General features: G+C 35.3%; 1 protein-coding gene across 1 annotated transcript in view; it reads left to right on the forward strand.

Annotated features, from left to right (window-relative positions):
• The window catches only part of LOC117324958 (epidermal growth factor receptor substrate 15-like), a 100,758-nt gene that overhangs the window by 6,744 nt on the left and 71,774 nt on the right, over positions 1–22,240 (forward strand). Inside the window, exons 2-3 of the mRNA XM_033880803.1 lie at positions 2,027–2,119; positions 14,589–14,652. Coding sequence (XP_033736694.1) covers positions 2,027–2,119; positions 14,589–14,652 — 157 coding nt within the window. The remainder of the gene's footprint in view (positions 1–2,026; positions 2,120–14,588; positions 14,653–22,240) is intronic.

The raw sequence follows: 22,240 nt of genomic DNA on the forward strand, positions 1-22,240 counted from the left end.
TAAGTGGGTTGACAAATAAATACTATATTTGTTAAGAAACTTCCATAGCATCAGTGAATCATTCGCATTATATTGTTGTGTTGTTTGTAATAAGAGCTATCAGTACACAGCTATTAAACCTCTTCAATGTGGCTTAGTTTTCCAGGTATGGTAGACAAAATTTGAATCCTTTAACTTAATTTCCACTACATCAACCTGTCTTGTTTTCAGTGTCACCAGTGTGTATGTACACTGTATTGGCAGCCAGAAATAAAGAGTGTAATAATTAAAGTGACAGTGTGTACTAGTTTAGGTTACATTAATTGGTTAATATTTTCTGTATTAACAGCATTGTTTGTCATTTCTGTATTTACAGCATCGTTTGTCATTTCTGTATTTACAGCATCGTTTGTCATTTCTGTATTTACAGCATTGTTTGTCATTTCTGTATTTACAGCATGGTTTGTCATTTCTGTATTTACAGCATGGTTTGTCATTTCTGTATTTACAGCATGGTTTGTCATTTCTGTATTTACAGCATCGTTTGTCATTTCTGTATTTACAGCATTGTTTGTCATTTCTGTATTTACAGCATGGTTTGTCATTTCTGTATTTACAGCATGGTTTGTCATTTCTGTATTTACAGCATTGATATTGTTTGAATAATTTTGGTTCCGACAAAACAGCTAAAGGTTAAATTAATGTCTTCATGCTGAAAACCATGATATGACATTGTATTGTCCTCTCCATGCTGAAAACCATTTATATGATATGACATTGTATTGCCCTCTCCATACTGAAAACCATTTATATGATATGACATATTGTATTGTCCTCTCCATGCTGAAAACCATTTATATGATATGACATTGTATTGTCCTCTCCATGCTGAAAACCAATTATATGATATGACATTTTATTGTCCTCTCCATGCTGAAAACCATTTATACGATATGACATTGTATTGTCCTCTCCATGCTGAAAACCAATTATATGATGTGACATTTTATTGTCCTCTCCATGCTGAAAACCATTTATACGATATGACATTGTATTGTCCTCTTCATACTAAAAACCATTTATATGATATGACATTGTATTGTCCTCTCCATACTGAAAACCATTTATATGATATGACGTTGTATTGTCCTCTCCATACTGAAAACCATTTATATGATATGACATTTTATTGTCCTCTCCATACTAAAAACCAATTATATGATATGACATTGTATTGTCCTCTCCATACTGAAAACCATTTATATGATATGACGTTGTATTGTCCTCTCCATACTGAAAACCAATTATATGATATGACATTGTACATGTATTGTCCTCTCCATACTGAAAACCATTTATATATGACATTGTATTGTCCTCTCCATACTGAAAACCATTTATATATGACATTGTATTGTCCTCTTCATACTGAAAACCAATTATATGATATGACATTATATTGTCCTCTTCATACTGAAAACCAATTATATGATATGACTTTGTATTGTCCTCTCCATACTGAAAACCATTTATATGATATGACATTGTATTGTCCTCTCCATACTGAAAACCAATTATATGATATGACATTGTATTGTCCTCTCCATACTGAAAACCATTCATATGATATGACATAAATGTATTGTCCTCTCCATACTGAAAACCATTTATATGATATGACATTATATTGTCCTCTTTAAGCTGGCCCACTGTCCAACAGTACTATTCTTGTGAAATTGAAAGGAACCACTGCAAAATGAAGTCTTTGGCTCTTTGATTAAGGCTTCTTATCACTCATGAAGGTTGTCTTAATAGAAAGGTTATTTGGTGTTATGTTCCCTTGGTTTATTAAGCCAGGGTTTATAATTTTTACAAACCAGAGTTTATAATTTTTACAGACCAGTGTTTATAATTTTTACAGACCAGTGTTTATAATTTTTACAGACCAGAGTTTATAATTTTTACAGACCAGAGTTTATAATTTTTACAGACCAGAGTTTATAATTTTTACAAACCAGCGTTTATAATTTCTACTTTTGTGTTGCAGCAGAGGAAGAGTGGCCTACAATTTCGCGTTTCGAGAGGATTTATTATGAAATTCTGTTCTACAGTCAAGGACCACTTGATGGCTATCTCCTTGGTAAGTCAGTGTTATGTAATTTTCATGTAAAGGTTTAAAACATTGACAGATTAGACTGGAGCTGACAGTAGTCTTGTTCTGAGGGGTTTCTTGTTGAAATGAAAGTAAAATAGAAATTTGTGTTGTTGTGTTGGTTAATGTTTTGAATTGACATCAGATATGAGTGTGGCCTTAAGCTTTAAGGGGTGTGGTTGTTGTACCAAGAGGTTTCTCATATTTACGTAGGTATTATGCATGAATAAATAAAACGGCCATTGTATTATCACAGAAATAAACAGGGGAGTATTTACATTTGGAATATAAATACTTACCTATATGTGTACGGTATAAGTGAGGAATGCAGCATTGATTGATAGTTATCCATCATGTGTCGACTTTAACCTTACAGGTAGGTTTACAACTTACCTGAACACATCTAATTGATTATATCACAACTCGTTAGGGCACCTCGTTAGGACACCTATCAGGATGAAACGTATATAGATGGTGCCATTTTATATAATATACTGTATCTGGTCTCCATACTCAACCATCAAACTTTAGGTTAGATCCAGTCTCTCAAGTTGAAATCAGTCATTAGCAGACATTGTTGAAGCGGACCATGACAAGGTCAATCAGTCATAAGCAGATATTGATGAAGCGGAACATATGACATGGTCAATCGGTCTGGTGACCAGCTGAATTAGCCACTTTGGTCAGTGTCTGCCTGAACCTGAAGGGAGGTAATCACTTTGATACTGTCAGAACCTGAAGGGAGGTAATCACTTTGATACTGTCTGAACCTGAAGGGAGGTAATCACTTTGATACCGCCTGAACCTGAAGGGAGGTAATCACTTTGATACTGTCTGAACCTGATGGGAGGTAATCACTTTGATACTGTCTGAACCTGAAGGGAGGTAATCACTTTGATACTGTCTGAACCTGAAGGGAGGTAATCACTTTGATACTGTCTGAACCTGAAGGGAGATAATCACTTTGATACTGTCTGAACCTGAAGGGAGGTAATCACTTTGATACTGTCTGAACCTGAAGGGAGATAATCACTTTGATACTGTCTGAACCTGAAGGGAGGTAATCACTTTGATACTGCCTGAACCTGAAGGGAGATAATCACTTTGATACTGTCTGAACCTGAAGGGAGATAATCACTTTGATACTGTCTGAACCTGAAGGGAGATAATCACTTTGATACTGTCTGAACCTGAAGGGAGGTAATCACTTTGATACTGTCTGAACCTGAAGGGAGGTAATCACTTTGATACTGTCAGAACCTGAAGGGAGGTAATCACTTTGATTCTGTATGAACCTGAAGGGAGGTAATCACTTTGATACTGTCAGAACCTGAAGGGAGGTAATCACTTTGATACTGTCTGAACCTGAAGGGAGGTAATCACTTTGATATTGTCTGAACCTGAAGGGAGGTAATCACTTTGATACTGTCTGAACCTGAAGGGAGGTAATCACTTTGATACTGTCTGAACCTGAAGGGAGGTAATCACTTTGATACTGTCTGAACCTGAAGGGAGGTAATCACTTTGATACTGTCTGAACCTGAAGGGAGGTAATCACTTTGATACTGTATGAACCTGAAGGGAGGTAATCACTTTGATACTGCCTGAACCTGAAGGGAGGTAATCACTTTGATACTGTCTGAACCTGAAGGGAGGTAATCACTTTGATACTGTCTGAACCTGAAGGGAGGTAATCACTTTGATACTGTCTGAACCTGAAGGGAGGTAATCACTTTGATACTGTCTGAACCTGAAGGGAGGTAATCACTTTGATACTGTCTGAACCTGAAGGTAGGTAATCACTTTGATACTGTATGAACCTGAAGGGAGGTAATCACTTTGATACTGCCTGAACCTGAAGGGAGGTAATCACTTTGATACTGTCTGAACCTGAAGGGAGGTAATCACTTTGATACTGTCTGAACCTGAAGGGAGGTAATCACTTTGATACTGTCTGAACCTGAAGGGAGGTAATCACTTTGATACTGTCTGAACCTGAAGGGAGGTAACTCAAACACAAGTCAGATATAATGAACAAGGTATAGTTCCTTAAGTACACCTGTCTCTTCCGAGGTTGGTTTACATTGAAATATGACGCATTTGTCTGGCCAGGTGTCCTAGTGTTCCAGAGTCAGTTGTAGGAACAATGTCATGGCAACGCAATGAAAATCTAATCGATTTGACAATTATCTGACAAACAGATGCATTCATCTTGAAACTGACAGAGAATAATCAATAATAGTTTGGTGGAACAAATTTGGTCCTGAAAATATGTATGAGAGGTTGTTGACTGCAGGCTTAAATATATTCAGTATGGTATAATTGAGCAAAGTAGTACTTATTTACCCTTCGTTTTCTGTAGTCATATTTGTCTAGATCTGTGTGTATACGCATTTTTTCTTATTCAGCCTATTAGAGTCAGATCAACCCTCTGTCTGTCTATCCATCAGCAGTTTAATTTCCATGCAATAACTTGAGTTTCCTTGGGCTGATCGAACTCAACCTTCGTACAGTGCTTCCTTATTGAAAGTTCTTGCTTGGGATTGCTTTTCTGTATCAAAGTTCAGGTCATGGATATTGCTGCTAAATATAGAAAATCAGTTTCGATGAAATAACTTCAGTTTGCTTTTGCCAATCAAGCTGATACTTCAAAACGATCTACATGTACCTCAAACTTTTTTGGAAGTGCTTGCTTGGGATTGCTTTTCAGCGTCAAAGGTCAAGGTCACTGTTACTATAAATGGAAAATCAGTTTCTAAGAATTAATTTTTCCTTTGGCGCATGTAACTCAGACTTCATGCATTGCTTCCTTATTGAAAGAGCTTGCCTAGAATCGCGCTTTTCAGCATCAAAATTCAAAGGTCAAGGTCAGTACTAAATAAACAAATCGCCTTCCATGAAAATCTAGAGTTTGTTTTGGGCAATCTTACTCAATCTTTGCTTAGCATTGATTTATAGTTTTAAAGGTAAAAGGTCAAGGTCACTGTTATTTTAAATAGAAGATCAGTTTCCCTGCAATAACCTGAGTTGCCTTTTGGCAGATGGAACTCAAACTGTATACAGTGCTTTCTTATTGAAAGTGCTTGCTTGGAATTGCTTTTCAGTTTCCATGCCATAACTTGAATTTGCTTTTGCCAATCTCACTGATATTTCATACAATGCTTCTTTCTTAAAGTGCTTGCTTGCAATTACTTTTCAGCTTTGAAGGTTAAGGTCAAGGTCACACTTACTAGAAGCCAAATGTTCACAGGTATAAGCTCCATATTCTACTGTCAAAAATGTATTTGTTATTATGTGTTGTTTTGGCTTTTATGGCAGAGTGTACTTAGGCTTGCCGAGTGATCTGTCAGTCTGACCTGCCATCCAGACTTTTAATTTAAAATGGTGTTGCTCTATGATTTGCAGATTTGCGTAGGGATTCTAAAGAACCGAAGGTCAAGATTACTAAAAATAGCTCAAAATATACTGTCTAAAAGTATCATCTAAGGCCCCTTAAAGAAGTTCAAACATTCTGAAATCTCACAAGATAATACAATTTGAAATGCTAATGTACACTGTGGTATAAAAACTTCCTTAAGGGCAAGATCAAGGTCGCCGTTACTTAAAATATAACTAGGAATATACTTTAAAGTACATCATATAAGGTCATTACAGAAGGCAAAATGTTCTGAAATACCACAGGTTTCCTATATTCTCTGCTAATTAGAATCTTATATGGACATCAATTCAAAATCATTGTATTTTAAAAATGTCTTGATAAGGTATATTCAGAATATAAAACTCTTTCATCCCAAGGCTGAAAAAGTAGACTTTCTTATTGTCAGACATGGAAAGTTTCCTGTTGTTAATTTAGGGGTTTAAATTAAGCTGTTGTGGATTATATAATAATGCAGTTATGCCTATTAATGCATGATAACACACAGTCGAGTAGGTCTGTAGGAATGTTATAACAATTAAATACCATCTGATAAAAATATCTGAGGACAGACATCACCTGCAGGTAAATCACCGACAAAGGCTATCTCTGTCCAATCTGATGCTCTAGATCTCTAGCTTCTGATTGTTACGTAAAAACAGCCAACAACAACAACAACAACCAGAATTCTACTTAAACTGACCAAAAGATACAGTTGAAAAGGTATCCATCAATTTTGAGAGACTGTTTTGTACCAGGGAATAGAACTGAAGGTCCCTCTGTTCCTTATTTACATGTGTTTATTTACATGTGTTTATAGTGATTTACATGTGTTTATTTACATGTGTTTATAGTGATTCACATGTGTTTATTTACATGTGTTTATTTACATGTTTATTCACATGTGTTTATTTATGTGTAATTATTTACATGTGTTTATTTACATGTGTTTATTTATGTGTAATTATTTACATGTGTTTATTTACATGTGTTTATTTACATGTGTTTATAGTGATTTACATGTGTTTATTTACATGTGTTTATAGTGATTCACATGTGTTTATTTACATGTGTTTATTTGTGTGTTTATTTACATGTATTTATTTACATGTGTTTATTTACATGTGTTTATTTACATGTTTATTTACATGTGTTTATTTACATGTTTATTTACATGTGTTTATTTACATGTTTATTTACATGTGTTTATTTATGTGTAATTATTTACATGTGTTTATTTACATGTATTTATTTACATGTTTATTTACACGTGTGTTTATTCACATGTGTTTATTTACATGTGTTTATTTACGTGTGTTTATTCACATGTGTTTATTTACATGTGTTTATTTATGTGTGTTTATTTACATGTGTTTATTTACATGTGTTTATTTACATGTGTTTATTTACATGTGTTTATTCACATGTGTTTATTGACGTGTGTTTATTGACATGTGTTTATTTACATATTTATTTACATGTGTTTATTTACATGTAATTATTTACATGTGTTTATTTACATGTATTTATTTACATGTTTATTTACACGTGTGTTTATTCACATGTAATTATTTACATGTGTTTATTTACATGTATTTATTTACATGTTTATTTACACGTGTGTTTATTCACATGTGTTTATTTACATGTGTTTATTTACATGTGTTTATTTACACGTGTTTATTTACATGTGTTTATTTACATGTGTTTATTCACATGTGTTAATTCACATGTGTTTATTCACATGTGCTAAAATGCTTGTGCCTGGTTATGTATATGTTTTTGAAATAAAAGAATTGAAATTGGAAGAAGAAGCACACCTGATATATATATATATATATATATATATATATATATATATATGGTACTGTGAGACTGCCTGGGACATTTGATTACCTTAGTCCCCCAGGCACCACAGACCACTGCTACCATCAGGAAGTGTCTCACTTCTGACATCGGATTTCAGATCTAGTAAAATGCACTTATGTCAACTGTTAGGTTTTTGAGACCATAACTTGATGACATCTAGATATCCAATAAAGAAACCACAGCTTACTTGTCATTTTGTAGCTACAATCTTTAAGATTCTGCCATTATCAGCTAACAAAAATATTTCCAAATTATCTTTTCCATCATTGGGTACATTTCATAAGAATAAAAAACATTACCTGGTAGATCCCGGTTTTAAAAGTGTTCAGGAAATGTCAGAAAACATCTTAATTCATGGACTTTAGTCAGAGTGAGTCATGTTACAGGGAAAATATACTGATAGAAGGAAATGGAAATGTGAAAATTTGGTTACAAGTATTTTTTGTTGTAAATATTTAGGAGTGAGAATATAGTATCCATTTGATCTATATATGTAATTCCATTAGTGATTAATTAAAGGCCTTAGAGTGAAGAAAAGGGTATTGGAAAACCAAGTACCAAGAATATCTGCATATCACTTCATTCCTGCATAATATTACAATTATCTGGTCCAGTTTTTCAAAGGTGATTAGGCTAATCACAGTTTAACAACAATTTTGAAATCCTGATGAATTCATTTCTGATAAAACTAACTTTTGTAAAGTTGTATAACACTGCAGTGTCTTTGTACATGTAAGGACTATATATATATACACACATAGGTTACAAAGTAAAGAAAAATGAGCTTTTCTCTAATCAAGTAATTATCTTATCACTTTTTGAACTGGTCAAAGATTTTTGGGTGATTTTAATTAAGATTTAAACTATTTTAACATTATTGTCAATCTTGTCAAAACTAGAATGAAATCCTTAAAAATGTTTTAAATACTCCGGAAATAATTAAAGAAATAATTTCAAGACTATTGCCATTTTGTAATGACTTAAAAAGGTTATTTAGACATTGTTTATTTATTTGTTTTGCTGGGTTTATCGTCCGGTGAACATTCAGAGTCTTTTTGAGGTGGGCCGGCCGGGTCTCTTTGAAGTTTTCAGTTAACATTTAAATTGCTACTTCATTCATCATTGACTTTCGATCAGCACAATGCTTACTGAGTGATAATTGGTATTGATACCATTAAATGTTTACGTAATGGTGTAAAGTAAAATCTATCATGATATTTTCTAGTTGACATGTCTTGTTTAAAATAATCAGTTGCTTTAGAAAGAAGGTTCAGGAAATTTTTATATTCCAGTCATACTTGGAAGTTTGAATACTATTTAGTGAACTCCATGAAATAAATACATTTCTGGTATTTTAATGAGACAAAAACATTTGTTTTTTCAATTATCACCAAGCACCCATATTGTACCTATCTTTAAGTTTAAGGTGACCTAAAATTTCTGTCAGAAAGCTGAAGTTACAACACAAAAAGAAATTATGACACCTGGGCCATTTTCAATCAAAGACTCTGGGAAGTGTGTCGATGATAAACATCTCGTCTGTCTACAGTCACAGTATAGAACGTGTGAATGGTATTTTCTCATTCTTCAGCAAATAGTGATAGCAATCTGAGGAATAATGTTCAGATCCGGAAAATGAATATGTCATGACATCAACACAAAAGACGACCATTGTAACATTTTGTTAAAATTGTTCTCAATTGAAGCTTACCCAGAGAATTTCTATTGGTGTAAAGAGGACTCTGACAGGGATGTTATATTGGACTTTTCATTATATTTGGATATCATACTTTTTGTACAAATCTATTTTCATGTGAAGGAATCAGTACATTCTGTCGAATAACTGCAGGTATGTTGTACCTCTGCAACATAGAACTTAAAGTCTGCCTGAGATACATTTCCTGTTTATTGACAGATATGCCTTGTATGTCAATTACAGTGACACCTGTATGTATGTGGTCCTGATATGACATGAACACTACAAGAACATTAACAAGAGTCTATAATCTATGAAAAAAGGCAATGTTAATTCTATGATGAAATTCCGTTGAAGATTTGTAGTTTTGTTGTCTGAAGTCACATCTCCCAAATAAAAGACAGCAAATGTGATGTAGGGATAGGTCGTTAGGGTTGGGTAAGGTCATTAGGTTGTCTATAGGTCTATAGGGTTGGGAATGATATGTCTTTAGGGTGGTAGGGATGGTCGTTAGGGTTGGTAGGATAGGTTAAGGTTTGGGTAGGAAGTCATTAGGGTTGGGTAGGAAGGTCATGTGTGGTAGGGATAGGTCATTAGGGTTGGGTAGGGATAGGTCATTAGGGTTGGGTAGGGATAGGTCATTAGGGTTGGGTAGGGATAGGTCATTAGGGTTGGGTAGGGATAGGTCATTAGGGACAGGTAGGGATAGGTCATTAGGGTTGGGTAGGGATAGGTCATTAGGGTTGGGTAGGGATAGGTCATTAGGGTAGGGTAGGGATAGGTCATTAGGGTTGGGTAGGGATAGGTCATTAGGGTTGGGTAAGGATAGGTCATTAGGGTTGGGTAGGGATATAGGTCATTAGGGTTGGGTAGGGATAGGTCATTAGGGTTGGGTAGGGATAGGTCATTAGGGTTGGGTAGGGATAGGTCATTAGGGTTGGGTAGGGATAGGTCAGTAGGGTTGGGTAGGGATAGGTCATTAGGGTTGGGTAGGGATAGGTCATTAGGGTTGGGTAGGGATAGGTCATTAGGGTTGGGTAGGGATAGGTCATTAGGGTTGGGTAGGGATAGGTCATTAGGGTTGGGTAAGGGATAGGTCATTAGGGTTGGGTAGGGATATAGGTCATTAGGGTTGGGTAGGGATAGGTCATTAGGGTTGGGTAGGGATAGGTCATTAGGGTTGGGTAGGGATAGGTCATTAGGGTTGGGTAGGGATAGGTCATTAGGGTTAGGTAGGGATAGGTCATTAGGGTTGGGTAGGGATAGGTCATTAGGGTTGGGTAGGGATAGGTCATTAGGGTTGGGTAGGGATAGGTCATTAGGGTTGGGTAGCGATAGGTCATAAGGGTTAGGTAGGGATAGGTCATTAGGGTTGGGTAGGGATAGGGTCATTAGGGACAGGTAGGGATAGGTCATTAGGGACAGGTAGGGATATGTATGTCAACAGAAGTCCAGGTATATACCGGGTAAATAGTTTTGGTGTTTTAAACTGTTTATGTTACTGTCTTATCTCTTATGATTATGAATTAAATCTCAAGTAGCGGAAGATTTTCTAACCGTCTTAGCATTACCAATAATATTTACAAACTGGGATGGGTAAATATTGAGGGGGTCCAGGTAAACTTTGTCATTTAAATCTTAAACAATACAACTATTTAGTAAGAGAAAATAAACAAATACCTCTATCTGTGCGTGCATTCAAGGTAAGCTTGTCGACTGTGTTAGATTTAGGTAGCAGAGAATTTAAATGTCTCCAAGTGCCCAGAACATTTTTTCTCATCATAAAACAGGTGCAAATATTACAGGTGTCCAATATCTGATTAGACTGCAAGTTACGTTTTAGTATTAGGGTGTAATGTTAGACCAGTATTATGGTATAGAACCTGGCATTCTTTTGCTCATGATGCTTGAGTAACAAGACCCTCTTGTTAAATCTACCTAGGTAAATAAAATATTAATGAGGAAAGCAAACTTGTACTTTGATTGTGTACATGGAGGATTTAAAGACACGATGATAAAAAATGCTTCACTTAGATGATCAGAATTGATGTTTTGTTATCTGTAGAGTGGGGTTGTGCCAATGCAACTGTAAAGTATTTTGCCACTTTTCATCACCTATAGCTCCTAAATCTTGTAGAGAGTATGGTTTCTGTGCCTAGCCTTTGTTTCATCAACATTACAAAAGTAAATTCCTTCACATAAAATTTTCATTTTAGCATATTATTGAACTTTCTTTGGATACCTTCATGCTTCCCTATGGAAAATTATAAGTTTGTGTGGAAGGGATTATAAGGTAAGGAATAGCCTGAGGGGGTACTGGAGTGACTGTTATACCAACTGGATTCCCCGTGTAATATACAGAGTTATAGACCTTTTTCACCATTGAGATATTTTATCGCTGATCTTATTCAATGCTTTCGCTTGGTAAGCATTTCACTAAATTATGATTGCGCTAGTTGAGGTTTCTTATATTTGTTTTTCTTGGCAACTATCATAATTACACCATTATATCATGGCTTTAATCCGTTTATAAGTTCAGTAAAACACTAAAATTTGAGTACACCAAAGTGTAAAGAATATTTATTTTATTTAAAATGGGTTTTGAACTAGAGAGATAAATCTTTAAAAAAAACTGTCATACACACACATATGGTAGTGTTGTCAAGTTTAATTTTTATTTGAGTGAAATAAGTGTGTATACCAGGGTAATTATCAAAATCCCCTCAGATTGGGCAACTTTAAAAAAAAATCAGAACAAATATTAGATAATGCATTGTAAAAGTACAAACAACTGTATATTTAATCATCATACCTGTTAGGGAAATTAAGTTTAGATACAATTATCTCAATCAAAGTTTGATTTCTGTGTTATTTAAAAAAACATAATATTGTGAAATAGATGTTATTTTCACTGAAGTTTACTTGGCATTTAATCTTGTCATAATTTGTTGGCTAATTGTGAAGAGTCCATGAGAGATGTCTTTATTACAGTTTGACACACTAATGACACATAATTCTGTTGTTGACATTCTGTATTTACCGATGTTACCTCATTACAAATGATTGCTGGAAATTTTAAATATGTGTCAATGTGCTGGTCTTGTCAGAATACATATATAAATACGAAAAAAATGTCATATTAAACTAGGCTTAAAGAAATCCACACACTTGATCAGGCCTAAAAAAAACATAATACACTATGTGTGAGGGTGTGGGAGTAAAGACATTCCAGCAATGGTCTAGTTCTACTTTGTGTTTTCCTGTTCCAGTACAATAATGAATAAGTCATGTATCCATTCTATAGTAAGTCCAGGGACCAGCACATCTATCAGGGGTGGGCTTATGTCAGGGATGGGCTTATATCAGGGGTGGGCTTATATCAGGGGTGGGCTTATATCAGGGTGGGCTTATATCAGGGTTGGGCTTATATCAGGGGAGGGCTTATATCAGGGGTGGGCTTATATCAGGGGTGGGCTTATATCAGGGGAGGGCTTATATCAGGGTTGGGCTTATATCAGGTTTGGGCTTATATCAGAGTTGGGCTTATATCAGGGATGGGCTTATATCAGGTTTGGGCTTATATTAGGGGAGGGCTTATATCAGGGTTGGGCTTATATCAGGGTGGGCTTATATCAGGGGTGGACTTATATCAGGGGAGGGCTTATATCAGGGGAGGGCTTAGATCAGGGGAGGGCTTATATCAGGGGTGGAATTATATCAGGGTTGGGCTTATATCAGGGGAGGGCTTATATCAGGGGAGGGCTTATATCAGGGTTGGGCTTATATCAGGGACCGGAGGGTCTCCCTGTCTGATGATACATGGGTATTATAGAGGGACAGTGAGGGTAACAGTGGGTCTGATGATACATGGGTATTATAGAGGGACAGTGAGGGTAACAGTGGGTCTCCCTGTCTGATGATACATGGGTATTATAGAGGGACAGTGAGGGTAACAGTAGGATTGAAGATACACAATCTGGTCATTAGAACCATTCACCCCCTTGACTTCCTTATGAAGTATATGGTCGTGTATGTATGTCTACATTAGAAGATTTACCTGTTGCCTAAAGAAGTATTATCCGGACTGTTGACCATTAGCTATATTGACCTATGTGTGGCCGTAATCCCCAGGATCGACTATTAGTTATGTATAGGAAAGGTCCCCCTCTGTCTTTTGTGTAATATTTGTATGTACCTTGTTGTAGCTGTTACACAAATAAACCTAACACTCTTTGTACAGTCACAGTAAGTAGGTATTGTATTCATTCAAACAACAGTTTCATCTGATCACCTTTGTTCGCTATAAGTATGGAATACTTTTATTCCTGTCAATTTTATATCCACCATTACCCTCATACGTCATCTCAAATAAGTGTATGCTTTTAATTTCTGTCAATTTGATATCCACCATTTCCCTCATACGTCATCTCAAATAAATGTATACTTTTACAGGTTTTGATCATCTGTTGATAATAAAATATGTTCTACACCTATTTATTACCTTTGATTTTAAAACGTTGTGTTAATTATCACATAACCAAGGATTAATTAATCCAGAAGTTGCCATGGTTCCATCCTAAACTGTTAGGTGGTTCTGGAGGTAGGAATTCCTATCATCTGTCACTATAACATGAGGTTGGTTAAAATTTTGTATTTAACAGTTAACATTTCATGTTTAAATTGGCTGACAGGATAAGTTTGTTTATAACAGCAATATATCGAAATGTTCCAGTTTGTCAAGACTATATTTTATCTAGCACCACTTTACTAGAAAGTTCCTGGAACTAAAAGTTCTAAAAAACTGTATCTTGAAAGGGTCATCAAAGTTCACATTTCTATTTTGAACTTGAAATACAGTTATAGGTTGTGATTAATACCACCAGTTATAGGTTGTGATTAATACCACCAGTTATAGGTTGTGATTAATACCACCAGTTATAGGTTGTGATTAATACCACACAAATATATTACATAGAGGGGCATTTCAATCATCATTTCTGATCTCTATTTTAAACAATAAATGTCTGATTTCTGTGGAAAAGCAAAAATCTCAGCTTTATGGCCATATACCAATATGGCTTTTGAGTATTACATTTTTCTCAAAACTATTCTCGTGTGTATGGTGGAAAGTGGTAATAATAATCTAGCTTTATATAGTGTTACTTATTGTAATAGTCCCGTATGGTTTTGTTAAATATTCTGAGTAAGAAACATTTTATTCTGAACATAGACATTAGCTTCAGTCAGGAAAAATTGAAAAGGATTTAAAATGATAACATCAACAAATTGTGAATTGAAGATTTTGTTTGAATGCTACATACCAGTACACATACATCTTTAGCAATTACACGAAGAAATCTTAAATTTCCTCTATCAAAGTGTCACCTGTGTTACGTTGATAAAATATGAGACAACTTCACACTCAAGTAAGACCCAATTACAGGTAATTTAACAGTGGTTTGTATGTTTTTTTACAGGTGAGAGAGCCCGTGACCTTTTCCTCCACTCCCGACTCCCATTGATGACGCTCAGTAGGATCTGGTAAGTCACCATGACAACTGAAAATGTATTGTTACGCTAGTCTATGGAACTGTGCGTGTCTGCAGCATCACCCTCAAGCCATTACTATACGATATTTAAAGTTTATTTATAATCACAAACAGCAACTGGTGTTTTTTTCTTTTCAGATGATTTTGATTAGATGTATGTTATAAATTTTCATAATATTACAATGGAGAACTGTTACACAATCAGAACCAGAGGTTGTGTGGCACAGTGGTAACATCAGAGTTGAAAAGACATATTGATGGGTTTTACCTGCCCAAACATGGGTTTTTCTCCGGGTACCCCGGTTTCCTCCCACAATAAGACCCCTTACACGCTTCCATCAGGGCCCACAAGCGTGATTGATATAAGTATAACTTGCTTCCATCAGGGCCAACAAGCGTATTGCAACAAGCGTGATTGATATAAGCTGCTGGTATAACTTGCTAGTATAACTTGCGTGATTGATATAAGCTGGTATAACTTGCTACACAATTGTTGTAAAATAAATAAAGTTTACAAATTCTGATATTAATGATTTGAATTTAAATGTGGATATTAACAACAAGAAGACAGATCTCTAAAGAAATCATCAGCATATTTATCAAAAGGTACTACTTATGAACTGTAGAAAGTTTGATGATCCCTTTAGCTATACACTAAACTTTGTGAATCATAGATTTTTATAAACTTATGGAGAACTAGACATGTCAGGTTTTCATGTGGGTGACAGCTGAGTATCTAGAATCAGTTCGTGGTAAATCTAGTTAGATATTAGATGTGTTATAGAGAACTTTTCTATTGTCTATGAATTGTTTTGTGTGCATATTGAGTCGTAATTATAAATGGACAATGCCCAATGACCTATACTGTGTCAAGTTCCTAATCCTCATCCTAGGATCAGTTATAGCTGTAAGGTTTAGTCGACTGTGTTAAACCTGTAACACTGTATAGAAGTCAATCATAGTGGTGATCAGGATTAATATGGCATTTTCTCCGTAATGTTTTATAAGGTGGCATTACCGATCAGACTCTTGCCAGTGACATGTGATTTTATAAACAAATCTAATGTATTGGCTGAGAATCTTTTTTATTAAAGAGTAGTATGATGGTTATAAGGAATAGTTTTATTTCTGTTTATACCACTTAAAATAAGACTGAATAACTTCAACTAGTGTCCATAACAATAGAGAGAATCAGAACATTAAGTGACCTTGTCCACAGCAATAGAGAGAGAATCAGAACATTTAGTGACCTTGTCTACAGCAATAGAGAGAATCAGAACATTCAGTGACCTTGTCCACAGCAATAGAGAGAATCAGAACATTCAGTGACCTTGTCCACAGCAATAAAGATAATCAGAACCTTTAGTGACCTTGACTACAGCAATAAAAAGAATCAGAACACTTAGTGACCTTGTCTACAGCAATAGAGAGAATCAGAACATTCAGTGACCTTGTCTACAGCAATAGAGAGAATCAGAACACTTAGTGACCTTGTCCACAGCAATAGAGAGAATCAGAACATTCAGTGACCTTGCCCACAGCAATAGAGAGAATCAGATCATTTAGTGACCTTGTCCACAGCAATAGAGAGAATCAGAACACTTAGTGACCTTGTCCACAGCAATAGAGAATCAGAAACTTTAGTGACCTTGTCTACAGCAATAGAGAGAATCAGAACATTAAGTGACCTTGTCTACAGCAATAGAGAGAATCAGAACATTAAGTGACCTTGTCTACAGCAATAGAGAGAGAATCAGAACATTTAGTGACCTTGTCTACAGCAATAGAGAGAATCAGAAACTTTAGTGACCTTGTCTGCAGCAATAGAGAGAATCAGAAACTTTACTGACCTTTGGAAATTTTATTTCAAATGTCATTGAAGTGAAAACTTTCAGTTCTAGATTTTAAACTGTTTCAAAAATACAATGTGACAACCTCATCTTAAATACAATTAGACTACACATTGGAAGTGTTGATTTCACTAGAGTGGTCACTACACATTGGAAGTGTTGATTTCACTAGAGTGGTCACTACACATTAGAAGTGTTGATTTCACTAGAGTGGTCACTACACGTTAGAAGTGTTGATTTCACTAGAGTGGTCACTACACATTAGAAGTGTTGATTTCACTAGAGTGGTCACTACACATTGGAAGTGTTGCTGAAGCAATGATAATTCTGTTTGGCTAGAATCATTTAAAAAGCTAGCATGCAGGATTAAGTTATATTACTCAAACCTAGAATTTTTTAATGGAAACAAGATGGTTTGTTTTGAAATGAGATATTTTATGAGATGCTATAGTCAATGTTGTTTATTGTACATGCAAAATATCCATCAATCTTGGAGGAGACAAAACGACTGCCCTGGTGTTGTTTTACCTTTTTCTATTATCAGGGCAGTATGTCCTTCTGTTTAAAATATTCAAGAGCACGATATTGAAACTCTAGAGTGGAACAATTGCACATGTCTCATTGTAAAATGCACATTCCTTATAGATACCCAATTCAATGGTTTTACAGAACTTCATATGATCAGATTACTTCAGCATGCAAATTATATACTGTTCCTTAACCACGGTATGAGCTATATACATGCAGTAACATTAACAGGTACAGATATCATTGTCTAATGTCACAATGGACAGATCCTGAATCACAGAAAACATGGGAATTTTAAAAACACATTTGTAGTTAGAGACCCCATTAATCTGTTCTAAGCCTGTAACACAAATTTGTAAAAAAAAAAAAAACACTTAAATTATAAGTTCTGGTGGGCTTATTGCAGTAAAGTGAAATGGAATTTGTTTGCTGACTTGCAATTAAGATGAGTGGGCTTAATTATTACCAGACATAGGCTTATTTACTTAAATACGGTAATATACCTAAAGGTCTGTTTTTGCAACACAAACTTACCCAACACATACATAGACTTTATAATTTGATTCAGAAATGTTAACGAGGTGTTTTATAAGAGAACATTTTTGCATAATTAATTATAAGTATATGTGTATATGACCCTAACAAAATAAAATGCAAGTAACACCCTTTATACGACAGGTACGTCAGTTCATAATATACCTTTTTATATACACGCTTTCAGTGAAAGATGCAAGAGAGACATAAAAATGGATGACATACATTTCACAAGGTCATGGTTACCCAGATTTTGTATTGTATACCAATTAATTCACAAGAACTTTCATATTTTGTTTCTGGAATCCTGTAGAATTAAAAAAATCTTCTGTAACAAAATTGTTTTAGAGAAATTGATTTATAATATCTGTGATAGGGCATGATTATATTGTGAAATACAGATTGTCCAAAGGTTTAATCATGATCATTTATAAAACTAACTCATATTAGTTGGGGATTCGATTGAGAGAAAATTCTGTAAGTACCCCCCCGCCGGTAATAGACGTAACAAAGACTGGTAATACGGTCATACAATAAAAAAAACTTGTAAGGTAAGCTTACAGTCATAAAAAATGGAATTTAGCTACTTGAGTTTGGCAGATATATGGGCTGTTTTAAAAAGTAAACAGCCTAGATACAATCTTCAACAAATGAATTTTTAGATTTAAATAGTTAAATTTATGAACTATTGTTTGTATTTAGTCGTCTGCTTAGTTACGGACTAGCAATGTGTTGGTATGTACAACACTCACTGTCCTTGTCCTGTTTACATACGATTGCTGATTCCATTTTGATCATTCTATATTCAATATTAAGATAATTTGCACTGATTAAACTGCAAAGGAATGCCTGTATATAAAATTAAACAAAATTAATTAACATGTTTGTTATGAAGTATTAATTATACCATTTACCATAAAAAGAAGTTGAAAATGGAGGAATAGGAATCTCTGTACTCTAGATAGAAGAGAGATAGGAATCTCTGTACTCCAGATAGAAGGGGGATAGGAATCTCTGTACTCTAGATAGAAGAGAGATAGGAATCTCTGTACTCTAGATAGAAGAGAGATAGGAATCTCTGTACTCTAGATAGAGAGAGATAGGAATCTCTGTACTCTAGATAGAGAGAGATAGGAATCTCTGTACTCTAGATAGAAGAGAGATAGGAATTTCTGTACTCTAGATAGAAGAGAGATAGGAATCTCTGTACTCTAGATAGAAGAGAGATAGGAATCTCTGTACTCTAGATAGAGAGAGATAGGAATCTCTGTACTCTAGATAGAGAGAGATAGGAATCTCTGTACTCTAGATAGAAGAGGGATAGGAATCTCTGTACTCTAGATAGAAGAGAGATAGGAATCTCTGTACTCTAGATAGAGAGAGATAGGAATCTCTGTACTCTAGATAGAGAGAGATAGGAATCTCTGTACTCTAGATAGAGAGAGATAGGAATCTCTGTACTCTAGATAGAAGAGAGATAGGAATCTCTGTACTCTAGATAGAGAGGGATAGGAATTTCTGTACTCTAGATAGAAGAGAGATAGGAATCTCTGCACTCTAGATAGAAGAGAGATAGGAATCTCTGTACTCTAGATAGAAGAGGGATAGGAATCTCTGTACTCTAGATAGAAGAGAGATAGGAATCTCTGTACTCTAGATAGAGAGAGATAGGAATCTCTGTACTCTAGATAGAGAGAGATAGGAATCTCTGTACTCTAGATAGAAGAGAGATAGGAATTTCTGTACTCTAGATAGAAGAGAGATAGGAATCTCTGTACTCCAGATAGAAGGGGGATAGGAATCTCTGTACTCTAGATAGAAGAGGGATAGGAATCTCTGTAATCTAGATAGAAGAGAGATAGGAATCTCTGTACTCTAGATAGAGAGAGATAGGAATCTCTGTACTCTAGATAGAAGAGAGATAGGAATTTCTGTACTCTAGATAGAAGAGAGATAGGAATCTCTGTACTCTAGATAGAAGAGAGATAGGAATCTCTGTACTCTAGATAGAGAGAGATAGGAATCTCTGTACTCTAGATAGAGAGAGATAGGAATCTCTGTACTCTAGATAGAAGAGGGATAGGAATCTCTGTACTCTAGATAGAAGAGAGATAGGAATCTCTGTACTCTAGATAGAGAGAGATAGGAATCTCTGTACTCTAGATAGAGAGAGATAGGAATCTCTGTACTCTAGATAGAGAGAGATAGGAATCTCTGTACTCTAGATAGAAGAGAGATAGGAATTTCTGTACTCTAGATAGAAGAGAGATAGGAATCTCTGTACTCCAGATAGAAGGGGGATAGGAATCTCTGTACTCTAGATAGAAGAGGGATAGGAATCTCTGTAATCTAGATAGAAGAGAGATAGGAATCTCTGTACTCTAGATAGAGAGAGATAGGAATCTCTGTACTCTAGATAGAAGAGAGATAGGAATCTCTGTACTCTAGATAGAGAGAGATAGGAATCTCTGTACTCTAGATAGAGAGAGATAGGAATCTCTGTACTCTAGATAGAAGAGAGATAGGAATTTCTGTACTCTAGATAGAAGAGAGATAGGAATCTCTGTACTCTAGATAGAGAGAGATAGGAATCTCTGTACTCTAGATAGAAGAGAGATAGGAATTTCTGTACTCTAGATAGAGAGAGATAGGAATCTCTGTACTCTAGATAGAGAGAGATAGGAATCTCTGTACTCTAGATAGAAGAGAGATAGGAATTTCTGTACTCTAGATAGAAGAGAGATAGGAATCTCTGTACTCTAGATAGAGAGAGATAGGAATCTCTGTACTCTAGATAGAGAGAGATAGGAATCTCTGTACTCTAGATAGAAGAGAGATAGGAACTTCTGTACTCTAGATAGAGAGAGATAGGAATCTCTGTACTCTAGATAGAAGAGAGATAGGAATTTCTGTACTCTAGATAGAGAGAGATAGGAATCTCTGTACTCTAGATAAAAGAGAGATAGGAATCTCTGTACTCTAGATAGAAGCTTGAATCAAGTCCGGTTTTGTCACGTTCCTATAAACTGAAGAAAATTCCTTAACTGAATTTTTTCCAAAAAGCATTACAGAATTTAAAGAAAACTATTATGTAATACTTTCCTGTAGAATATTTTTGAAGTTAAGGAATGTCCTATTAGAAATATTTAGGAAACTGACTGTTGGGTTAACCTGGTCAGGTACAAAGTTCAGTCACAGGCTCTTGTTGCTAAATATAGGATCAGGATTTGGAACACTGACTTCTGTATTTCCATGGTTTTACTGAAAGGTTTGAAGCAAAACATGTGTATTTTCCATGAAATCATGAAACTGATGATCATATTTTCCCCTCTACAATATTCATCCTGAAATAAGCCCCCTCCAAAATATTCATCCTGAAATAAGCCCCCTCTACAATATTCATCCTGAAATAAGCCCCCTCCACAATATTCATCCTGAAATAAGCCCCCTCCACAATATTCATCCTGAAATAAGCCCCCTCCACAATATTCATCCTGAAATAAGCCCCCTCCACAATATTCATCCTGAAATAAGCCCCAACCCCCAACTCCTTCCTTCAAATATGACAACCTCTAAAGCATTGATGAGGAAGTGCCATGAATTGTTACATTTAGATTTATCTTAGAAGTCATTTCTTATTCACAACAGCACATGTTTTGTTGTGTGACAATTTTACACCAATGACCTACCTCAGTGTGATATTGGGGTACAATTTGTTTGTGTCAGGTATAGATTCGAGTCTGTCATGTACTCAAACTTAGACTTTATCTATAATTAATAACACAAGCCTTAAACACATGCAGGTTTAAAGAAGGTCCTGTTAATATTGATTTTGCACAACCTCGTTACAGGTGTGCATAGATGCAAATGTATGTAGGTTGTTATCTAGTCTTATCAATTATTGAAACGGTGTCATACCCTGTAACAAATGACATCTAGGATCGACACTGATTCTAAGAATGGTCATACTTAAAAACCACAGGTTTATACAGAGATTTCAACAATATTGGTTCTTTTGACACCGATAGCTTTAATAGTTATCCTTATGACATCCATACCGATCAAGGTGCCTTGATATGTCAATCTCAACAACCTCACAAGCAATGAACCATACCAGTCAAGTTACCAACAACTTGTTTTGTATTCCTTTGTCAAGCATGTTCACACTACCTTCCTTGAAACTAGAGTGTTCACAGCTATACCAATGTAATGAGGGATAGAAAATGAAGTAGAATCAGACATGGATTCACAGCAGGATCTTAGAACTCGTCTGGGTAGCTACTAGGCCTTGTACTGCTACTATAATATGCAAAATAAGAGAATACATTGAGAATTTCATATTTCATGGTTCAGGGTCACGGACAAGTCTAGAGGGAATATGCTACCACTTTTAAAGACTTGGTTCATTTCCTAATATTTTGATCCTATTTTATATAAGTCGGTCAGCAGGCCCAGTGGAGAATTTCACCAAGAAAGCCAGGGTTTGATTTCCTGATAGAATTTTAGGGTCAGCTGTCTGACAGCTAGAGTAGGTTTCCCCTGGTAGTTTGGTTCAGTAAGATTCTGTATAATTTTATCTCTTAGTCTAGAAGTGTGATCAGGAGAACACAACTTACATGATTCTTATAAATATAGATTTTCTTGTAAATATAGATTATCTTGTAAATA

This window comes from Pecten maximus, chromosome 4 (assembly GCF_902652985.1).
Source record: "Pecten maximus chromosome 4, xPecMax1.1, whole genome shotgun sequence".
Classification (NCBI taxonomy): domain Eukaryota; kingdom Metazoa; phylum Mollusca; class Bivalvia; order Pectinida; family Pectinidae; genus Pecten; species Pecten maximus.